The following is a 22,152-nucleotide window of genomic DNA, read 5'->3' as shown; positions in this document are numbered from 1 at the left end:
TCCCTAAGAGGGCGGCAAGCACGGTCTTTCTGCCGAGGAGCAAGGGGAAAGCACCACCTGCTGAGCCTTATCCAGGGTCAGAACTTCAATGTAAGGACATCGAGTTGGCGAGCCATCAACTCGAGGGAGCAGGGTCATGGTCAGGTCCTCACAATAGAAATTGACCTCAAATCCAAGGAGGCAATAAAGAAAGAGGGACATATCCTCTATTATAGATACGGGACAACACCGGTATCATGTCTAAGGAGAACCAAGTTAAAGAGGTGAATAAAATGGGGACAGCCTCCACCTCACGGGTTCCTCAGCCGGAGACAAGCACCTCGACTGTGAAGGGCAGCACGGAGGGCCAAACTCCAACCGTGGAAGGGTGTGTACCCTCGAAGGAAGAACTGTTGTCAGAGGAGGATGGGAAATACCCTGTCAAGGGAATGATGGATTATAGACTGTGTGATGACTCAAGGGGGGCACAATAGATTTTTAAGGTCGCAGTGATTAACCCGCCCCCTCTTACTCATTCTACATTCTACGTTCAACTTAATTTCTAACCACAATTTCTCTTGACGGAAGATAATCAGAGGCCAAAATAACATTTCTCGCAAATTTTGAAGTATAATTAGTGGAAAAGTTAAAAGATTGATAACTTTTTATACTAATTGAAAATGCCAACCACTAATTTTGACGTTCTCAGCGCTTACATGAAATTAAAGGAACAAACTCTACGCTAATTGAAACCACTAATTGCCAGGTTCTAAATGAGTCTCTAAAGCAAAATATATAATATTTACTGTTGAATAACGATATTATATACAAGTTAACCCTAATTTAAAGAATCGTTAAGACAATCCTGCATATTAAAACAACCCATTCATCCGTATCTATAAAATTATTCAAATCCCATATGTTTAATTCGCACAAGCACTGCTCTAATACACCGCCTGCATTAATTCCCTCTCATTATATCAAAATATAAAGACACCGCTGTTCCTCGTGATGTTAATTCGCCTATGCAAAACGGCCTTTAAGGCGGCCTGGCTCTTAACATAAATTTAAAGTTTATCAGTATTGACATTGCTAACCTTGATTTTACTGCCAGCCGAATGGCCGTATACCGATGGCGGCTATAATGGCAACAAACCCGTTACTTTATTTTCAAACCGTGTCAATTATGTCCGCCTAAAAATAATCTAGATTAGCAGAACGCACACCGCCATGTGTACAATGTACCAACATTTTTAAGCACCTTTATGTGCGTACGCAAAAACGCGTTTTAAAATTATGATTAAACGTAGATATGTATTGTTTATGCTCTTGGTGAATGGTTTGGTGTACTAGTAACATATTGCCACTGAAACTAAGTCATTGCAATTAAACTTTAATGTGTTCTTTACTGTAAATCTTGCCATAAATATTTAATGGCCTACACTGATGGACAAAATTATCGAATATTTTAAATTTTCAAAATTTTTTTCATGTATATAAATTTTAATGAATAATATGCAACAGACAAGAAAGAACAATGTATTTTACACATTTTAAATAAGGAATATTAAATTATTATTGACAGTAAATCGTAAAAAAAATAATGTTAAATTTATGAGAATGAAGGGTACTTAGTTTCAACTTAAATGCTTCAGAAGTAAGTAAGTAAAACTTTTTGAACTCGAGCTCTAGTTACTGCTTGCATCCTTCTCGGCATACTACTAATTATAGTTATTTTTTATACAACCGTATTTGTCGACCGAAAAGATTCTCGGGAGACGATAATGCAATTTTATCGTCGTGTATAAAACAATCTTTTCTTCCATAGCAAGTTACGTTTTAAAAAATATTCAGAAATTATTATTTCAAGGAACTTATTACGAGTAGAAAAAATATTGTGCTGAGTTGGCGTTGGTTTCTATGTAATTTGACAAAAAAATAAAGCTCTTTAGTTGTCAGTTTTGAGTGAATATTTTTTAATTCTCTTTCGTGTCGATTGCTGATTGAATTGGAGCCAGAAATGGCTCAAAACGAAATAAGTAAATTACCAACAGGTATTCAGGCTGAGGCGACAAACGCCATATCCAAACTACTTCCATTTAAATCCCGAATAACTTATGAATAGGAATACAAACATTTTCAAAAATGGAAGCAATTAAAAAACGTGCGAGAAGAAATAAAGTTTTTAACCTATCCTCGCTGTTAAAGTATCATTTAATCTACCCTTGCTCTTAAAGTACTATTTTATCTACTATTTTTTGTAGATATAAGGCAATTTTAACAGTTGCTATGGAAAAAAAGTTTGAATATATTCTTGAGGAATTGCATTCCACTCGTGTTGTATCGCTTATCTAAGCTCTCTAGTGTATTTGAAACAAGATTTCTTCGTCGTATGCGACGTTTTAGCTCATCCCACAAATGCTCAATTGGATTTAAGTCTGGGCTATATGGTGGCCAATCTAATCTGTGAATCTGGACCACATCAAGATAATTAGTCACTATGCCAGCCTAATGTGGTCAAGCATTATCGTGCATAAATAGGAATCTGTCATATCCAATGAGGCCTACATATGGCAAAATATTATGATCTTGGAGGATATTTTCAATCAGTCACTGGTCATTCGTCTAATAATTTCTATGAGTTCGGTGCGCCCCTACAATGAATGCCTCCCCAAACCATTATACCGCCACCTCCAAAACTAACAGTCTGTATAAGGTTGCAGTTTCTGTATCGTTCCCTGACTCTTCTATAGACATGATTTCGCCCATCTGGCGTACATAATTATTGTATTCTACTTTCATCAGCGAATAGAACTTTTTTCCAGTCCTCGATATTCCAGTGAATAATATATGTTCTGGCTAATTGCAATAGACGAGTTTTGTGATTTTGGAGAAGACGTGGAACTTTGGCAGGTCGTCTTGGCTTTAAACCCACTTCGTTTAATCTTCTTCTAACCGTTCTCGAACTAGCATTAACTTGTCTTACATTTAGTAACTCATTTTTGAGATATGTGGATGTCAATGTGCGATTTCGAGTAGAATTAAGTTCCACAAAACGGTCATCAATTGCCGATGTACACATTTTGCGTCCTTGGCCGCGTCTTCGTACAAAATCTCCAGTCTCTTGATATCTTTTTGAAACATTTGATACTGCAGACTGACCTCTTCTAAGACGCCGAGCGATTTATGTTTGTCTATATCCTTCTAAAGAGAAAATCGGCCGTCGGTGGAGTTGGAAAATATTAATTTATGCTAAAATTTATGTAGGGGTGAGGGTAGTTTTCACCCTTCCTGTACTTTTTCTTGATTTTTGAGAGAGTCAAATGTTAGAGCTTTTAGCAAAACATAGACATCCAAAATCTCATTCAAATCAGAATAACGGTTCTTAAAATATCTGAAAAAAGGTGTTTATTTTTTTTTAAGTTTAACGCCCTCTAGCGGACAAACGAAGCACTTTTGTATAGAGGTAAATTGGGTCGAATGAACTTATTTTAATTCCAAAAATACGTAGTAGTTTTACGTCCACGGATTATTTGGACACCCTGTATATGTTTTGTAAATAGCACGTTAGCTGTCACGTTGACATTGACGGGAGACCTCATTAAACTCTCATCGCGGTCTTTTTTGACAGTATCCATAATTATTAACAGGAAGTTGGAATATCAGATTAAAATTTTTGCTTTTTTTAACAATTTAACTAATAATATACCAAATATTTTTACTCATTATAAGATGCACATTAACAAAAATAATACAAACCATCAGAATGATTGCAATTTACCATATTCAAATAATTGAAACTTGGCAAATTCCTGTAATTTCTAATCTAAAGCCATCAGATCAAATGCCTATAATTAATTTTACACATAGCTCAATAATGATCTAATTCGAATGCCGCCTATCACTATATACATATGTACAGGGTGAAACACGAGATCTAAAATAGTTAATGCAATAATATTCTTCTAAATCAGACAGGTTTATTATTTTCTTATTTTAATTTGTAGTTATTATTGTCAATATAATGCAACTAAGTTTGTCGTTTTCACAATCATCGTCAATTGTCGTCAATCGCATCGTTCATCACAAGAATCATATTTATGGATATATTAGTTTTTCTGTGAGTATGATTCCTTAGCCTCCAAGGATAATCAGTCAGATAATACAAAGGACAGACTGCATTAAAAATTGTGGAAAAAAGTGAGGTACTAAATATTAACTCTTCCATATAAAAACTGTCTTATGTATTTCATTATCTTATATTTCTTTCGTGTGTATGTTCTCTGTAAATGATTGAACCAAGGTCCAAACATGTCTGAAATTTACTAATACGTAAAATTTTTAATTATGACAAATTCATTACCGAGTCGTTTTTATCACTTCATGTTATCTACCCACTTAGATCTTTGGTAAAAGAATAATATCCCATCTTCTTCTTCTGTCTCTGCTTATCCATTAATAGATGTTTGCGACCACATTTTCCATGGATCTCTGGCTGTGTGGATCAACGTCTGTATGTTCCTATTACCTGTCCACTGTCTTATGTTCCGCAGCCACGACATTTTTTTCCGTCCCAAACCTCTTCTGCCCTCGATCTTGCCCTCGATAATCAACCGGAGAAATTGGTATTTATGGTTACGCATGACGTGACCCAGGTATGCAGTCTTTCTTTTTTTTATAGTGTTGAAGAGTTCACGTTCTCTATTAATACGTCTGAGCATATCCTCGTTTCTTATCTTGGCCGTCCATGGTATCTTTAGGATTCTGCGGTATATCCGATATATTTCGAAAGCTTCCAGTCTGCTTATGGCACTTGCTTTTAGTGTCCAACTCTCTACGCCGTAGAGGAGTACCGACCAGACGTAGCACTCCACAAATCTCAATCGAAGCTCAAGGTGAATCGAAATCGCTACAGGTGAAGACTTTTTTAAATTTGAGGAATGCGGGCTTGCTCGATTCTGCACTTAATGTCCCTGTCAGATGACCAGTCCTCTTAAGCCAAGCTACCAAGTACTTGAATTTTCCGGCTCGTTCTAAGAATTTTCCTTCGTATGTTAAGCTGGCGTTTCTAAACTCACCCACCTCTCTCGTGACAGCCATGAATTTTGTTTTCTTTGTGTTAATGGCAAGTCCCATTCTTTCACTACATTCTCCTGTTGTTAATCATCCATTATCCAGACTCTATTGAATCTAATTCCAATCTCCTTGGCCTCTAGCGACTCCTGAAAGATGGCCTCTGAGTATATATTGAACAAGAGCGGCGATAGTATACACCCCTGCCTTACTCCTCGGCGAATACAAATTTAGTTTATTAGGCCGTTCGCTAATTTTACCCGTGCTGATTGGTGCCAGTATAGGTTTTCGATACATCGGATGTCTTTCTGGTCTAAATCCAATCTCCTGAGAAGCATATATCCCACCAAAAACATAGAATGTAAAAAAATGCCTAGTCTCGCAACACAATTCTTCCACTATAAAAATTTGTGAGATCTCATGTAAAACCAAGTCAGTTTATTTTATTTAGTCTCTCTTTAAGCACCTCTTCAACAATTTGTTATAAATTGTTATTATGAATATTAGTCATCTTTATTTCTGTAATAATTATAATGACTTGGCAATTGTACAGCATCATAATTATAAAAGAATAATCTACTATTTCAATTACTAAGTAAATCTAAATAGTGTACTTAAGAATAACGTTTTTTAATTAGTATAGAATATCATATCGTGCAATTGCCAAGTCAATATAATTATTATAGAAATAAATATGACTAATATTGATACTAACAATTTATAACAAAATTGTTGATAATGGTATAAAAATAAAAATAGGTGCTTAAAGAGAGACTAAATAAAATAAACTGGCGTGGTTTTACACGAGATCTCACAACTTTTTATAGCGGAGGAGTTGTGTTGCGAGACTTTGCATTTTTTTACATTCCATGTTTTTGATTAAATATTAGTCTTTTACCAAAGATCTAAGTTAAATCTAAGTTAATCGATACGTTACATTAAAATATTAAAATAGTGACCTGGTATACAGGTAGATGACTCAAGAATACCAGAAGACATACGAGCTGGAATAATAGGACTAACAGAGGAAATAGCTGTCACAAATTTCCAGGCAGATTTAACGGCAGTTCATTATTATGTGGAAAAATACCAAAGCAGGAAAAACATACCTTTCAGTTACCAGCTTCACAAATAGTTGGCAGAGCAAAAGGGGTTGGATTCCACAGGGACCTTGTGTGGGATTATGTACGTGCTACGTACCTACATAATATATGTGTGGCTATAAATCAAAGGGTGACCAACAAATCTCTAGAATACTGACAAAATTCACCAGGACAGAGACAGGCAAAATATTTCGTAATAAAACATTCGCCAACATTTACAGCGGACTGGATAGGTACTCGTATAGATGGAAGACTCTAAAAACTAAAGTTGGTACTAACAAGGCAGTGCCTTCCCCCTCGGAGGAAGAATTGTTGTCAGAGGAGGATGGGAAATACCCTGTCCCCTTTACAACAGAGGTATGATGGGTTATAGATTGTGTGATGACTCAAAAAGGGGGGCACAATAGATCTTCAAGGTCGCAGTGATTAACCCCCCCTCTTACTCATTCTACATTCTAAAACAAGGCTATGCAAGTTTATTAGGCATCTAAAGCCGATGGGATTTATTACGAAGCCATATGCAAATTTTGTCAATCAGAAAATCGAACTACAGATTACATTTTATGTCAGTGCGATAGCCTGGCAAACGTACGGCCCTTAGTACTTCATTCGCAATAGACAATGAAAATTTATAACATGTATTGGCTAGAGCTATTTTGATGGTTCAGTCTCCAAGTTATTACACTTTTCGTTATTATACCGGGTGCGTCTCAAAAGTGGCACTTAAGTGGCTTTTTAATTTTTTTAGATAAAAAAAACGAGATTTGGTACGTTAGTATATGACATAAATTAGGATTGATTAACGTAGGTATTCAATTGCTTTGGTCACTTCCTGTTTCACCGGAAATACAACTTTAGATTTTTAAATGGCACCCTCGGTATTTTTTTACTTTATTCGATAGAAAATAACACTCTCAATAGAATGACATATCATATGTCAACTTTGACATCTTCGCATATGGTTTATTTGAAATTATAACTTGCGGTTCGTAATGAAAATTTGACTCGAAATACCAAGTGTGTGGTATCAAATTATTCGTAAAAATGCTTTTTCCAAATATGCTAATGAGCCACCCTCGTTCCATTTGAAAAAATTGAAATATGATTAAAAAATACGATTTAAGCATTTTCTAACTGGCCAGGACAAGACACAATCTATTTTTCCAAAGCTCCTGGATTAAGAATTAGTGTTTTTAACATAGCCATGGCACTCTAGATTGAATTTTTAAATACTATTTTTTATTAAGCGTGAATGTCAAAAGTTGACATATGGTATGTCATTCTATTCAGAATGTCATTTTCTATCGAATAAAAAAAAATATCAGTGAAACAGGAAGTAAGCAAAAACAATTGAATACGTCAATCAATCCTAATTTATGTCATATACTAACGAACCAAATATCATTTTTTTATCTGAAAAAAATAAAAAAGTTATAGGGGTGAGCCACTTTTGAGACGCACCCGGTATAGGAGTGGAGAATGTAACCTAGAGATCAGAAGAAGATCACGATAGATAAAAAAGATCGTACTGGAACAGGCCAATAATAGCCATTTCAAAAGAATTTAATCTCTTCTAAATGACGCTCTTGAGTGACATGCAATTTTAAATAATGCTGAAATATATGAAGTTGTTTCACTCACACTGTAGTAAACATTCAAGCTGTTAGGCATATTTATGCTGTAACAATTCCTTTTGCTCCTTCTTATTGGCTCGTCAAGTCGCGAGCACATCCTAAGGTATGCAAATCATTTTATAAGCCATCAATTCATCGAAATGCGGCGTGTAATTTCGCAAATAGACTTATCAACGACGAGGAAAATAGATAATTTCCTCAAATTGAACGCTCTCCGGTTCCGAAGTGGATGCTAATGAGAATTCGAGGTGGCCTATATTATATCGACATCGATTATAACGATTTTTTAATAGGATCAGGCGAATCTTTTAATAGAAGCGGGCTAATAAGGAAATTGATATTTTTTCCACTCGGCTATCAATTAAATCCATGGTGGTCTTTAACGTCTCAGGCAATAAAGTCAGAAATGCATGTTGTAGATGAATGTAGATTTGTAAATTAACCGAGAATGTTTCTTTAATTAATTATTAATGACGATTAAGAACCTATTCAGATTTATTGAATGCTAGTATAATTTGAAAATCCGTTGATGTTAATTGATAATTTTATTAGGAAGATTTCGAAATTAACAATTACTTTTATATCTCCATTTTTTAAGTATTTGTTCGGACTAAGTTTCATGCTTTATACATATAATGATACTTTAACACTTCAGATTTTAATTTCGTCGACAATTAGTGATTGTCATCATTTATACAGGGTCGGGCAATAGTGCGTCGGGCAACAGCTCGTAGAATAAAAATTAAGTACGTACTAGGATGTATTTCAGGAAAATATTTTAACTTCTACAGGGTGGCTCAAGACAGTTTGAGTGGATCGGAATAATTTTATTAAATAGAACACCCTGTATATTATTGCATTTTTGGCTTCATTTCAGATCAATTTACATAATTCTAATATATGAGTAAATATATTTTGATAGTCAAATAAACTACTCAAAACAATTACCTATCGCATATTTTCTAAAAAAAATATTAATTCGAAAAATAAGACACTTTGAATTCCCTGATTTACGAATGTAAATAGTATGGATTAGTGTCAAGGAAAATTCGATACAATAAGCGCTGACCTGTAATTTTTAGTCGGCTGACTATTTAGTTGCAAAAGTGAAAACAATACATACACTTATGAATAAGTCGATCTATATAGAATAGGCCGACTATTTGATTGCATGTGAGCGCGACTCTATAGGTTACAAAATCCCGCTTAAGATGGGCTGGTCACGTGTGCAGAATGCAAGAAAACCGCATACCAAAATCTCTGCTTTACGGTGAGCTTGTAGACGGAGGAGGCCGGGTGGACAACTCAAAAGGTACAAGGACATTTTCCACGAAAACTTAAAGGGGATTAACATGCAGAATGAGTGGGAAGAAGCAGTTCACAATAGAACTCAGTGGAGAAGAATTGTAAATTCAGTTAACAGCGACAACCAAAAAGTAAAGAGACAACGAAGCAATGGGTTTTTTGAATGTCCGGAGTGCGGTAGGTATCCGGTAGGATCCCGTAGGGATCGGGCTTTTCAGTCACAGAAAAGCTCATGAAAGAAAACGCCTTGCGTGGTCATCTTCTGATGCGTGTCGAATACTCGTCAGCGAGTAATAGCAGTATGTATACGTATGTATGGAATAGTACAGAGATATTGAAATCAAAACTATATTAGGTATTTACTTCCCAACAAATTTAACCGAAAACCCCACTTAGCTTTTATAGATCTAGAAAAGCATTCGATTATGTAAATAGAGACAAGTTATGGAAAGTAATGATAAAGAAAGGATTCCGCATGAACTTAATTTATGTATTAAAGAGCTGTTATCACACAAGTTATATTAAGATGGTGAAAGGAGATACTACAATAGAAGTTAATAGAGGTACAAGACAAGGATGTCCCCTATCCCTTATCCCCTACCCTTGTTAATATATATGTGAAGTTATAAGAGAATGAAAAGAAATGGCACTAACAGATATCCAAATAGATCGATAATATTTGTTAAATATACTACTGTTTGCGTTTTTTGCGTCAGACGAGGATACCTTACAAAGGCAGGTTCATGTCCTAGACAATATAATAACAAAATATGATGGAAAAATCTCTACCGAAAAACAAAAATGATGGCACACTGGGGCAAAGACGGAATCCGCATAAAAATAGTCTTAATAAATAAACCACAACTGCAAATATCGCACTTCAGCTTCTTAGCTTGCGACGTAACCTATGATAAAGATATGACTACATGAAAAAAAATAGATAAATTCCAGTTAGTATGTTGAACTATTGCAAACACTTTTAAAACCAAAGCACGGCTAGAAACGCAAGTAAGTCTATATAATATATTAGCGATACCGATAGTAGCATATGGAAGTGAAGCCTGGACTACCACAAAAGTTAATGAACAAAGATTTGGAGATGACATTCTTACGAAAAATAAAAGGAACAAGTAGAGAAGATAGAATAAGAAATGACACAAAAAGAAATGAACTAAAAATACATCCATAATTCGAAAAAAAAGTAAAAGTATATCAAAAGAAATGGAAGGAACATGTAGAAAGAATGACAGATGATAGAATTCTACAAAAAGTACTTCGATATCAACCTCCAAGAAGGAGAAGTATTGGAGAAGTATATTTTAAACCTAAACCGGAAAAGGATACGACGATGACAAACTCTCTGACCGCTTACACTAGAAATCATAAGATTGGAACAAATAAAGTTGTGGCTTATTTTATGTGCAATGTACTCCGTCGTCAGTTCTATGTGGTACTAAATGCAGTACCATAGATGAGCTAGCTAGGCAAGGATCATCGGCATCCTATCTTGGTCCAGAGCCAGTACTGGGAATACCCAAATGTATGGCCCGTAGTGCACTAAAACTCTGGATCAGGGAGAAGCAGAATGTTCACTGGAGAAACAGACAGGGGCACAGGCACAGCAAGGCTTTTATCCAAGGACCTAGCTCTAAAACCGCAAAAGAACTGCTATGCTTAGCAGGAATAAATTGCGGATTACAACAGGCCTCTTGACAGGACACATAGCTGTCAAGTGTTACCTGAACAAGCTCAACCTGTATAAAGGAAGTTTTTGCTGCAGAAACAGCGGACCACATAATATGTCCCAGCGAGGCTCTGGATCGCAAGCGACACTTTTTATTTGGGAAAGCTAGGCCAGAACCGGAGGAACTATGCTCCCATTCTATCAAGGACCTGCATAAGTTAGTGCAGGGCACAGGGATAGGAGAATGGGTGCAGATATAGAAAGGGGACAAACACAATAGGCCTTACAGGTCGCACTGTTTCCGGCAGAGGACGGCCCCTTGTGAAAAAAAAATTCAGTACCATATCAAACTGACGACGCGACGGTTCAAATAAATAAATAAATGCCTTTATTGTCAAAAAATTTTACAATTTGTAGACAAAGGTAAAGAAAACAAACAAACAATAGAGAATACAAATTATTATTTATAGTCTTATTGTTTAAAATAAACATTTATAAATGTTTATAATATCAAAGAATAAAAAAAATAAAAATAAGATTGAAAAATATTTAGTAAGTTTATATCAAATATAGCAATAGCAAATATTAGACCAGTGTTTACAAGATCAAATTCCGTTATCAAAATATAAGTCATTTACGGCGTAGAAAGCCTTGAAGAGTAAATAAGATTTCAGGGTGCATCCACGCTATCCGAGAAACATAATGTAATTATTCAAATGGGAGGTGATTGTGCATTTTTTTCGAGTTGTATCTTATGAAACTTTTAACTAACTTTGAGCGTGGGGTAGGTAGATAAAGGTCTTGCGTTCCTGAGTGGATAAGCGTGAGATGGCCTTTCTTGAGAAGCTGATACATGCCTACGTATTAGGCAAACGGATTCAAATATAAATAAGGAAGGAAGAGTTAATATTTTTTAATTTTTTTTTTAAATCCTGACAATGAGTTCTGCTGTTTAGTACCAATGAATATCGAACAGCTCTCTTCTGGAGCTTGAAAATGCAGTCAAATTGAGTCGCACAACACGTACCCAAGAATGGAAGGGCATATCTGAGGTGCAACTCAAAAAGTGCATAATAAACAGTTCTAGCCACTGACAAGTAAAGCTCCTTAGAAACAGATCTTAATGCAAAACAGACAGAGCTTAATTTTTTCGACAAAGCGTCGATATGCATGTCCCATTTCAGAGAATTGTCTACAACAAGCCCTAGGAATTTTACATATTTTACGATCAATAGTGGTGTTGTTAAGTACAAAAGGCTGCAGCGAGTTTTTATACGACAAAGCTTTAGTTTTAGAAATGTTGATGGTTTTAGAAGGTTCGAATCGCACCAAGATTTAATGGTGATTAAGTCATTTGATATAATCCTATGAAATGCCGTTACGTCCTTGTTGCTCCAAGTGAAACTAGTGTCGTCCGCAAAAAGATATATTTTACCACTGATGTTTATGTTAGCAATGTCGTTAATAAAAAGAAGAAACAAAATAGGGCCTAGTACTGAGCCTTGAAGTACTCCACACTTCACATTCTATTGGCTTGCTAGAAGACAACGTGGTATCTACTCTCACAAGTTGACTTCTGTTGCTCAGATACGACTTAAACCATTCTAGAGATGTTCCCATGAACCCATAGTGCTGCAGTTTAATAATTAGGATCTTATGATTTACACAGTTGAACGCCTTAGAAAAATCACAGAAAATTGTTGCGGTACATTGATGGTCGTTTAGGCTGGAATCATCTGGGTTCAACATTCTCTAATTTTTGGCATCTACTGTAACATATGCATACTCTATTGCGTACTTACATTGCAAACAGACCGTCTGGTTGACTCTGGCGTAGAACGGCTGACAGGAGCAGCGCCCCCTCTGACATATAGACCCAGAAATGTGCTCTCGACACTCCCAGTCGCCGTTACACTCGTCGCCCAGCACGAGCGCACCCGCCGCGAGATGACCACACACCTGCAACAAGAAAAGCAATAAAATATTCACCTGTAATTTATTATATTTTCGATCTTTTACGATGGGAGATACTAGGGATGTGTAAAATAGGTCGAAGTTTTGAAATATCTATGTTTTTCTTTTAAAATATATTGTGAGGTTTTCGAGATATTTATGTAACAACATAATATCATCTTTACTTCATACATTACGACAAATATTGATATCCACAACTCTTTAATATACACAAGTCAAAAGGTCGTATAAAATTGCAAATTTGTGCATAAAGGTACCTGCTCTATATGTCTTCAAAATTATTTTTAGCATCCTTGTTATTTTTAATGGAACACCCGATATATTATTACATTTTTCGAAATATCGTTAATTAATCTATATTTCAGTCTCAAATTTAATTATTCGTTTTTTTTTCATTTAAAAGCAAAAGTAGCAAAACTAAAAATTTGGCAAAATGTTTTCTACCCTTTTAACGAAAGTAGGTGTAGATCTCGGTGTAGATTATGCTAAAACTATAGCAATAACGTTTCCAAAATTTCCAATTAGCAATATATTGTATATAGGGTGTTTCAAAAAGATTTGCCATCTTTTGAGAAGACATCCCTCACGTAAAAATAGGATTTATTTTTCATATCAACATATAGGTCCGATTCTGCTTATTTGTTTCGTAGCTACAGTCTTAATATTTTTTCGATTTATTTTAATTTTCTTGCAAGTACTTTTAGCGTTTCAAATGAAATTTTGAGGGTAAAAGTTACTATAAATGCGACTTATTTTAAAGCTAAGAAAGTGTCGACATATTCACCAGGAATGTGCATATGGGTTGTCACTGGAATATTTTTCTAAAAAAAAGGATGGCGTTCATGCTTTTTTAAACTGACTTTTCTTCTCTTGTCAGCTCAAATAGTGTAAGCAGTTTAATACCGATTAAAAGTTGTCTCTAGATATTTTGTCGATTTTGGTCTCCTTGATGAGATAAACGCAATTTTATTCATTTGCCTTGATCCAAGTCTAATAGCAACCTTTAAAAAAAATTAATAGCATTAACTTGTGAAAGTTTTAAATAAGTACTCATTGATTCCTCATCAAAAAATACGAAAAAAAATTCCTATAAACATGGATATGAAAATGCGTAGTTTTAGAGTTACAGGATGTTAAAACTTTTTAATTAGTTTTTTTTAATTATTTATGCCATTATTTTTTTTATTTGAGGTTGGGCTATTAGTAAAAATAACTAATAATAGTAATATTTAATAATAAATAAATTAGTTAAAATATATAATTTATTAATTTTATTTTTATTTTAATTTTAATAATTGAGATTAATAACATTTCGTTTATCTCATCAAGGAGGCCGAATTCGATAAAATATCAGGAGATAACTTTTAATTGTCAAAACGGCCTACACAATTAAAAGAAAAAAAAAGTCAGTGGCGCACATGTTTTATTTTCGAAAAATATTCCAGTGATAACCCATATGCACGTCCCTGGTGAATTTATCGACATTTTTTTAGCATTAAAATATGTAGTACTTATAGTAACTTTTAGCCTCAAAATTTCATTCGAATGAACCTTGAAAGAACCTTGAAGAAAATTATAATAAATCGAAAAATTAGTAAGACTTTAACACCCTGTAGCTAGGAAACAAAGTAGAATCAGACCTATTTTGATATGAAAAATAAATCTTATTTTTATGTGAGGAATTTCCCCACGAGAGATGGCACATATTTTTTGAAACACGATCAAACGATGTTTCCCAATTTAAAATTAAAATATAACCAATTTATATCAGTAGGTGTTTAATTTATTCATCCTACAAATACCAAAATGGTATTGCTCCAAACTTAAAAAGAAAAGTCGCTTGGAAATGTACCTTACTCTAACTGTACTCTGATTATTTCCTGTTATTAAAGCTAATGCAAATTTGTTGTCATTATCTTTATTAAATATAACCCAAAGGTACAGTACAGAGCGGCGTGGCAGCAAATGAAAATATCAATATTACATTTCCGCTCTAATGCAATTATTATTACAACTGTCAGTTGTTAAAACGTCGAAAGGAATAAACTATATTTATTTGGTTGTTTAACTGCTTTCTGTTATGGTTCTGGTTTGGTTGATATTAGTGGGAGGTATTTTGCGAAAATTTATGGGGTTTTAAATTAAAATTTTACCACGGGAAATTTTTATGTTTTAGATGATATTTTTAGCAGTGTTTAGTTCTAGTAATATACCGGGTGTTAATTTTACTCAATTTACTAAAAATATCCTACATAAATTAAATTATTAAAAGTAGTTTTTAGCAAATTTTGTGTTTTATTTAGATAAAATGGTCTCCTCATTTTTTTTTAATTTGCTATTAAGTTAATAAAAAAATCGGACATTTTAAAATGTCCATGTAGTTTAAAGTTTAATATTTTTTACGCTAGTTGTTCGATTTTGAAGCTTTTTAAGCAAGTTGTAGATAAATTATTTGACTTTTTAGTGTCTTTTTGAATTAATAATAATTAAAATCCCTATTTATTATTATTTTCGCAAAATTCTGAAACTCTCTGTTGAGTAGAAAAAAATTAAATCTTTTATCGAAAGTTTGACTTTGATTCATCTTAATAGCTTTATTTCTTTTGGAGATATTCGCTTTTGAAGAGGACAATAACAATTTACAGTCCTTTTAGAATTATAAGCATCTCTTTGCATTTGGTTCTCATGAACACCACCTATGAAATAGAGTTTATTCCTTTTCAAATGCGATGGAATAGTCATATTATTATTGTTTCTGGTCAGTAACTCTAGCAGAGATGGTTTTAAGTCTAGAAGTTAACTAAACTTAAAAGAGAAGATTTAAAGAAAAATACTAAACATTATTTAATTGGTACCTTCATGAAGAGTATGAGGACCCAAGAAAGACATACTTTTAGTGCTAAGATTGTGCTGAATTGTTACAGACTTTTTCAAAAGGAAATAACTCCAAAAAAATGTATTTAGATGAATCAAAAAACATATAAATGGTTTTAAAATTCCTTACTTTGTACAATTATTTCACAGGGTGTTTTAAACTATCTTTTGTTGTTTCATTGTCGTTTCACTGCAGGTCAGTAAATGTCAGTACATACTATTTTGTTAACTACAGGTAAAAAATGGTTCATTTAATAGAAATCCAAAAAAAAATTATGCTTTTTTTATTATTTAACCAGTTACGAGAGTTTTTTTAGATTTTGCGATTTTTTTTAAACAAAACCTTTTTTAATGTTTCAATTGTTTGCTAAAATAACTGCCCAGTCAGGGTGGGTAATGTAGTATAAAAAACCAAGGTCAACAAAGTTGAAGAGGTAAGATTTTGGCCAACTGTATAACAAGCAGTTTAAATAAAATGATGGAATTTTTTTTGTCACACTAACCAAAACTTAGAAATTCAAAATAACATCATGTGTATATACAATAACAACGTGTCGAACGATAATCTAAAAGCTATTACCTAACACCTGTCATCTCTGTTCGATCATGTAAAGGAATATTCAGGCTGAGAGCGTCGAGTGTCGCGTCAGCGTGTCGAAATGGAATCAATTCACTTAACTTAAATTAGACCGTTCGGGTAGACAGCGTCGCATTTGGCGTTGCGCTAGCGTCCGCTGATCGTTGGGCTTCGAGTTCAATGGGGCGGACGCGACGCAAACGCGACGCTCGACGCTCTCAGCCTGAATGTACCTTAAGTGGATGCCATTATATGCATACACATGTTATTAATTATGTAATTCTCAGATGAAATAAATAAGGAAAAGCTTTACTACAGAACATAATAACATGAAAAGTCAGTGTATGAATTTTTTGCTAAAGTTAAATAATAAGGAAATATTAACCTTACCTTTGACGATACTCCCCCCACCCCACCGTCAGATTCCCCTCTTCCTAGTTTGTGTATAAATATTATAAAAATCCATTAATTATTATTTATGTATACAGACTGTCTTATAGCTATATCTTTTGGATAATATAATAAAATAGACAGGGTGGTTTTTATGTATGGAGATGGTAGTATTATTTGATAAAATATAGGGGGTACCGCAAAAAGTTAAATATAAAAGTTATAGGTTTTATAAATATCTATCAGTGGGTAATAAATTTAGGTATACAGGGTCGGTCATAAAGTCGTGGCATATCAAAGTTTCATTTTAATTATTATTATAGGTAATATTGTATTAATTAAATGAAACCCCCTGTATATTATTACATATTTCGATTCCTCCTTCAATTCTAAGCAAAAATCGAAATACGCATAATGTGGTTGTACCTCAGACCATCCGTTTCCCAGTTGTTGACTTTTGAAAATATCACTTAAACAATTTGATTTAATTATTAATTTCGATATGTTCAGTTTCATTTAACGATGCCATTTTGCCGAAACTGTGATACTTAATAATATTTGACATTAGTTCTCAAGTTAGCATTTATAGATGTATAATAACGAATGTAATACTTCAGTTTATATATATTGTGTATTACGATTATCGTTTAAAGTTGAAGGAAGAATTGAAATATGCAATAATATACAGTGGGTTTTATTTTTAAAAAAAATAAAGTTTGATGTGACACAAATTTATGACCGACCCTGTATACTTAAATTTACTAGTAGCTAATAGGAATTTAAAAACCCATTACAACAGTATCACATTTTCGGCAGAATGGCATCATTAAGTCAAACCAAACACATCGAAATTAATTAAATGGAATTGTTTAAGTGATATTTTCAAAAGTCGATAACTCGGAAACTGTTGCTTTATAATGTGTGTGTATTTCGATTTTTGCTTAGAATTGAAGGAAGGAAGAATTGAAATATCTAATAATATACAGGTTCTATTTAAAAAATGAAACTTTGATGTGCCACGACTTTATGAGCGGCCCTGTATACTTAAATTTATTACTCGCTAATAGATATTTAAAAATCCTAAAACTTTTGTATTTAACTTTTTGCGGTACCTTCTATATTTTGCCTAACAATCGACCGTTTCCATAAATTAAAGCGACCCTGTATTTGTATTTTAAATATCAATCTCGCCTCTTTCAAATGCGACTAAAACGTATTTCCTTAAAATCTTCCCATTACAATTTATTTACAGGGATTTTTTCGACTGACTGTGCCCAAATAACACACCGTATATTCTGTGCCTCGTGAGTGGCAAAAGACGAATTGTTTCTTAAATGAGGCCCTTATCAAAATTGGACTGGTGGCTGATGGAAGAAAGGGGGGACGCATTGTTGAAATTGGAAAATAATGGAGTGGAGGAATTTTCCTGCAGGGGTTAGTTAAACCTCGCGAAGGGGAGCAGTGTTCCGAAAACGTTCGGGATTGAGACGGGATTGTTTTGTTTTCCGTCGTTTTGTGACAGATAAATTAATTAAATTTCGTATTATGTTTCAGTTAATAAGACATTTCAGAGTCAGATATTTATTTAACAATTTTCAACGATTTCAAAATCTACCTAGTTTATGTATTGGAAAGATATTATACAGGGTGGACCGAACTGTATTCCGAAAACTTCACATAACATATTTTGCAAATAAAAATAAGTAAAAAAGTTCTTATAAATGTATGTTCTAAAATGCTTAGTTTCGGTGATACAGGGTGTAGAAGTTTCATTTTTATTTCGATTTTTCCAAATAATTTCTGAAGTAACGTCAATATTTGGATGAAAATTGGTGTCTGTGAGTTTTTAGGCATGAGAAATTTGATTTCGATGTCAATATGGCTCCTACTTTTAGAGGGCGCCACCTACGTTTTTTTAACTGGTTTGAAAAGTAATACCTTTTCGTTCGTACCTGTATAAATTTAGCTAGTTGAAAAATATACATTTACGACGTTTTCTACGTAAAAAAGGTCTCTTGGTAAAAATCGCTACGGCTACTGAGATATCTGAATCGAAATTGCCAATACCTGTCAATATTGACATAAATTAAACATGTTGACTAAATATAGTTGTTAGACTAAAATCATAAATTTGAAATGTTTTTGTGTCAAAAGTTCAACAGAAACTGTTTTATCATTATTATTTCGAAGAAAAATTTATGATTAGTTAAAAAAAAATAAAAAGTTCCCAAATTTCTCATTTCAGTCAAATAACTATGTATAGGGAAATTAAAACAACTTTGGGTGCACGTCATCATGACACCATGCGTCGTCTTATGGAGTCTGCTGGTGGTCGTATTATGATGAACAACCAAAGTTATTTTAATTTCCCTATACTCATGTTTATCTTTAGTCAATGACATGTATTGACTATTTCCATTGTAAATATCTTGAGAACGGTTGCTCGTAGCGATTTTTACCAAGAGACATTTTTTACGTAGAAAATCACGGATATGTATATTTTTTCACTCAATAGTTTTATACAGGCACAGACAAAAAGTTATTACTATTCAAAACAGTTAAAACACATGTAGGTGGCGCCCCTTACAAATAGGAGTCATATTAACATCAAAATCAAATTTCTTACGTCAAAAAACTCCAAGACGCCAATTTTCATCCAAATATTGACGTTACTTCAGAAATTATTTGGAAAAAATCGAAATAAAAATGAAACTTCTACACCCTGTATCTCCGAAACTAAGCATTTTAGAATATATTTATATGATTTTTTTACTTATTTTCATCAGTAAAATAGCTGCCGAAGTTTCCGGAATACAGTTCGGACTACCCTGTATATTTATGATTGCCTCCAATAGGATATTTGTATGTGTGTGAGTTTACAAGGTGATTCGTAGCCATGGGTACGTTTTAGATGTTTATGCAGAACCAGGTGAGGATTTTTTTTTTAAATTGGATTACAGTGTTGTCGATTCATACTAAAAGAGGTAGCATCTTTGTTATTTTAAATGGAACACCTGGTATATTATTACATTTTTTCAAAGCTATTTTCATATCTGATAATTTTTCTATTATACTAACCTATACCAGTAGGCCTCACAGGTCGCAGTATTTCCGACAGAGGACGGCCAGTTAAAATTAAACTAAAAATATAAAAAAATAAAACATGTATAAAATTTACAAAAACGTGATCTTGAAAGCCAAATTTTAGTTTAGATGTTAAGGAATGTCGACATATTCGATCTGTTTAAACCAATCGATTGGATATCAAAGAGGGAGATAAAAAAAAAGAATATTTTTGTTATAAAATTGATCAATTTGACATTGTTATTTTAAAATCTATGCATATTATTGAAAAAGTCGAAACACAAATAAAATGGCTCTTCAACGATATATAATGTTCCTATATCTAAACCATCTGGTTTCTTCAGTAAAACCATATAATAGATATTTACGATACAAGTGAGTTAACAGCAACATTCAGATACGCGCGTGAAAGTTGCAAAACGAGTGCGTAGCACGAGTTGTGTAACCACAAAAGTATCATAATGGAGTTAACTCGCGTGTATTGTACAATATTTTATCTACGTCTAACTATAAAAACACACAATGAATTTTAAAAATTATTGTACTTAACTATATACCTATCCTAAAAATCAATTACCTTAATACCTTTGTTCAAATAACACCATGCATGGCAATGTCAATATGACAGGAAATAATATTGATGTCACTAGTTTAAAAAATGAGCGATTCGGAAAGTATTCCCTCTGACATTGAAGAAGAGGCATTCAGAGCCATTTCTGGATTGCTCCCAGCCAGATCGAAACAGAAGTATAAATATACATATTCTATAAGTATGAAAAATGGTGCACTAAAAAAAAAGGTACACAACTATGGAAATGAAAAGGTACTCATAACATATTTTTCCAATTTAGTGCAAAACAAATATTTTACAAAATATTTTTTCTCTTTGGTAGTCATGTAAACAAGGAGTGCGGTAATGAAAATGCGTGAATTAAGAAGCTCTTAACTCACTCAAAATGCATGAGTTAAGAGCTTCTTAACTTGCGGCGACTTTTTAAAAGGTTAAGAAAAATTATAAAAAAAAGATAGCGTAGGGCTGCTCTTCGTCTGGTGAACAATAGGTGTAGGTTCATTTAATTATTTTTTCATATTGTTGGGCACCACTTAATTTAAGCCAAGTTAAGGTGATATTTAAAAAATTAAGAAAATTACCACAGGCTAAAGATGTTCAGTAATGATATATCTCAAATTAAAACAACAAAATTTAATAAAAAACTATGTACATTTATTAATAATTAAATAACTCCAGTTTGAAAGTGAATTAAAAAGTCATTTAAAAAAACAATAAATTAATATTCATTATCATCAAACGTAATCGTTTGTTTAAGTTTCATCAAAAAAGAGGTTTCAATATAAGGTAAGTTTCAGTAGAAAGTTAAGAAAAAGGCAAAAAGATTCTAAAGCAAAACGTAAATGAGTACTTAGCTTTTGCTCTGAAGCAAAAGGTGTAGTCAATCAGTGTTGATTTGGTGTCGTACTGGGGATCATATCGATTACGTAACTGCTTCAAACCATCAGAAAACTTATAAATTTGCGGAAAAGGGGGAAACTCGTCAATTTCGCACCAGCCTCCAACAGGGAACCTTCACGGAACCATTCATAAAAACCAAAAACTGCTCAAAACTTCGGCTCAAAAAAAAAACTACTGGTAAATCTTCTGAAAAAAACTCGTCCAAAATGTTCTCAAAAAACTTCTCGTTTCCAAAACGAAAGTTGCTCCCAAAATCTACTCCAAAAAATTACTCCAAAAAAACTCCCAAAATGTCAAATCTTCCCCTTAAGTTGGTAAGGGACACACCTATAATAAATGATTTTTTCTCTAAGTATATGAAAGAAAGAAAAAGAAAAAACTATAACTTACTCGCAGGGCTATTCTCCGCCACATACGATGTACCAAACAACTTTTCAAAGAAGACGAGAACCACCCTGGGACTTCACCAGTGGTTGAAATGGAAGGGTCGAAAAATCCGAATAAAATGTTAAAATTCTGCCAGAGATTATCTTCTGACGACAAAAAGTAAATACACACCAAACTGTGCTCGAAATAAGGAAACTTCAGGAAAGTTATTAATAACATTTAAAGAAAAATTTAAATAATAATATAAATGGCAACTCTGCGCCACCACCTCGAACGGCATTCACGGTACTACCAAAATTGCAGCGGTACCGACTAGGGATGGGCATTATTTGCTTAAATTCTGCTAGAGATGTAGCGCAAAAATAAGAAATTATTTTAGGCTGCTACAAACTCACTGACGTAGATAAAAGAAAATAATTCTATTATAAATCTTTCATTTAAAGTAAATCGTTACCATGACAAATATTCAAACTTTATTAAAAACTTTACATTAATTAGAGTTTACTTGCTTAATGTCTAAAATTGTCACGGTAACGAAATTTTTGAAATGAGACTATAATAATAAAGTTATATTTTTATAAATAGGGTCTAGCTAGAAATAAGGTACTAAATAACAT

The 22,152-nt window shown here is 33.5% G+C and overlaps 1 protein-coding gene across 1 annotated transcript in view; it reads right to left on the bottom strand.

Annotated features, from left to right (window-relative positions):
* The window catches only part of LOC115890792, a 211,859-nt gene that overhangs the window by 65,157 nt on the left and 124,550 nt on the right, over positions 1–22,152 (bottom strand). Inside the window, exon 2 of the mRNA XM_030911130.1 lies at positions 12,581–12,737. Within this exon, the coding sequence (XP_030766990.1) occupies positions 12,581–12,737 (157 nt within the window). The remainder of the gene's footprint in view (positions 1–12,580; positions 12,738–22,152) is intronic.

Source organism: Sitophilus oryzae, unplaced genomic scaffold (assembly GCF_002938485.1).
Source record: "Sitophilus oryzae breed Bouriz unplaced genomic scaffold, Soryzae_2.0 scaffold_926_pilon_pilon, whole genome shotgun sequence".
Classification (NCBI taxonomy): domain Eukaryota; kingdom Metazoa; phylum Arthropoda; class Insecta; order Coleoptera; family Curculionidae; genus Sitophilus; species Sitophilus oryzae.
Note: the sequence above shows the minus strand (reverse complement) of the source record. Positions and strands in the feature narration are given on the sequence as shown.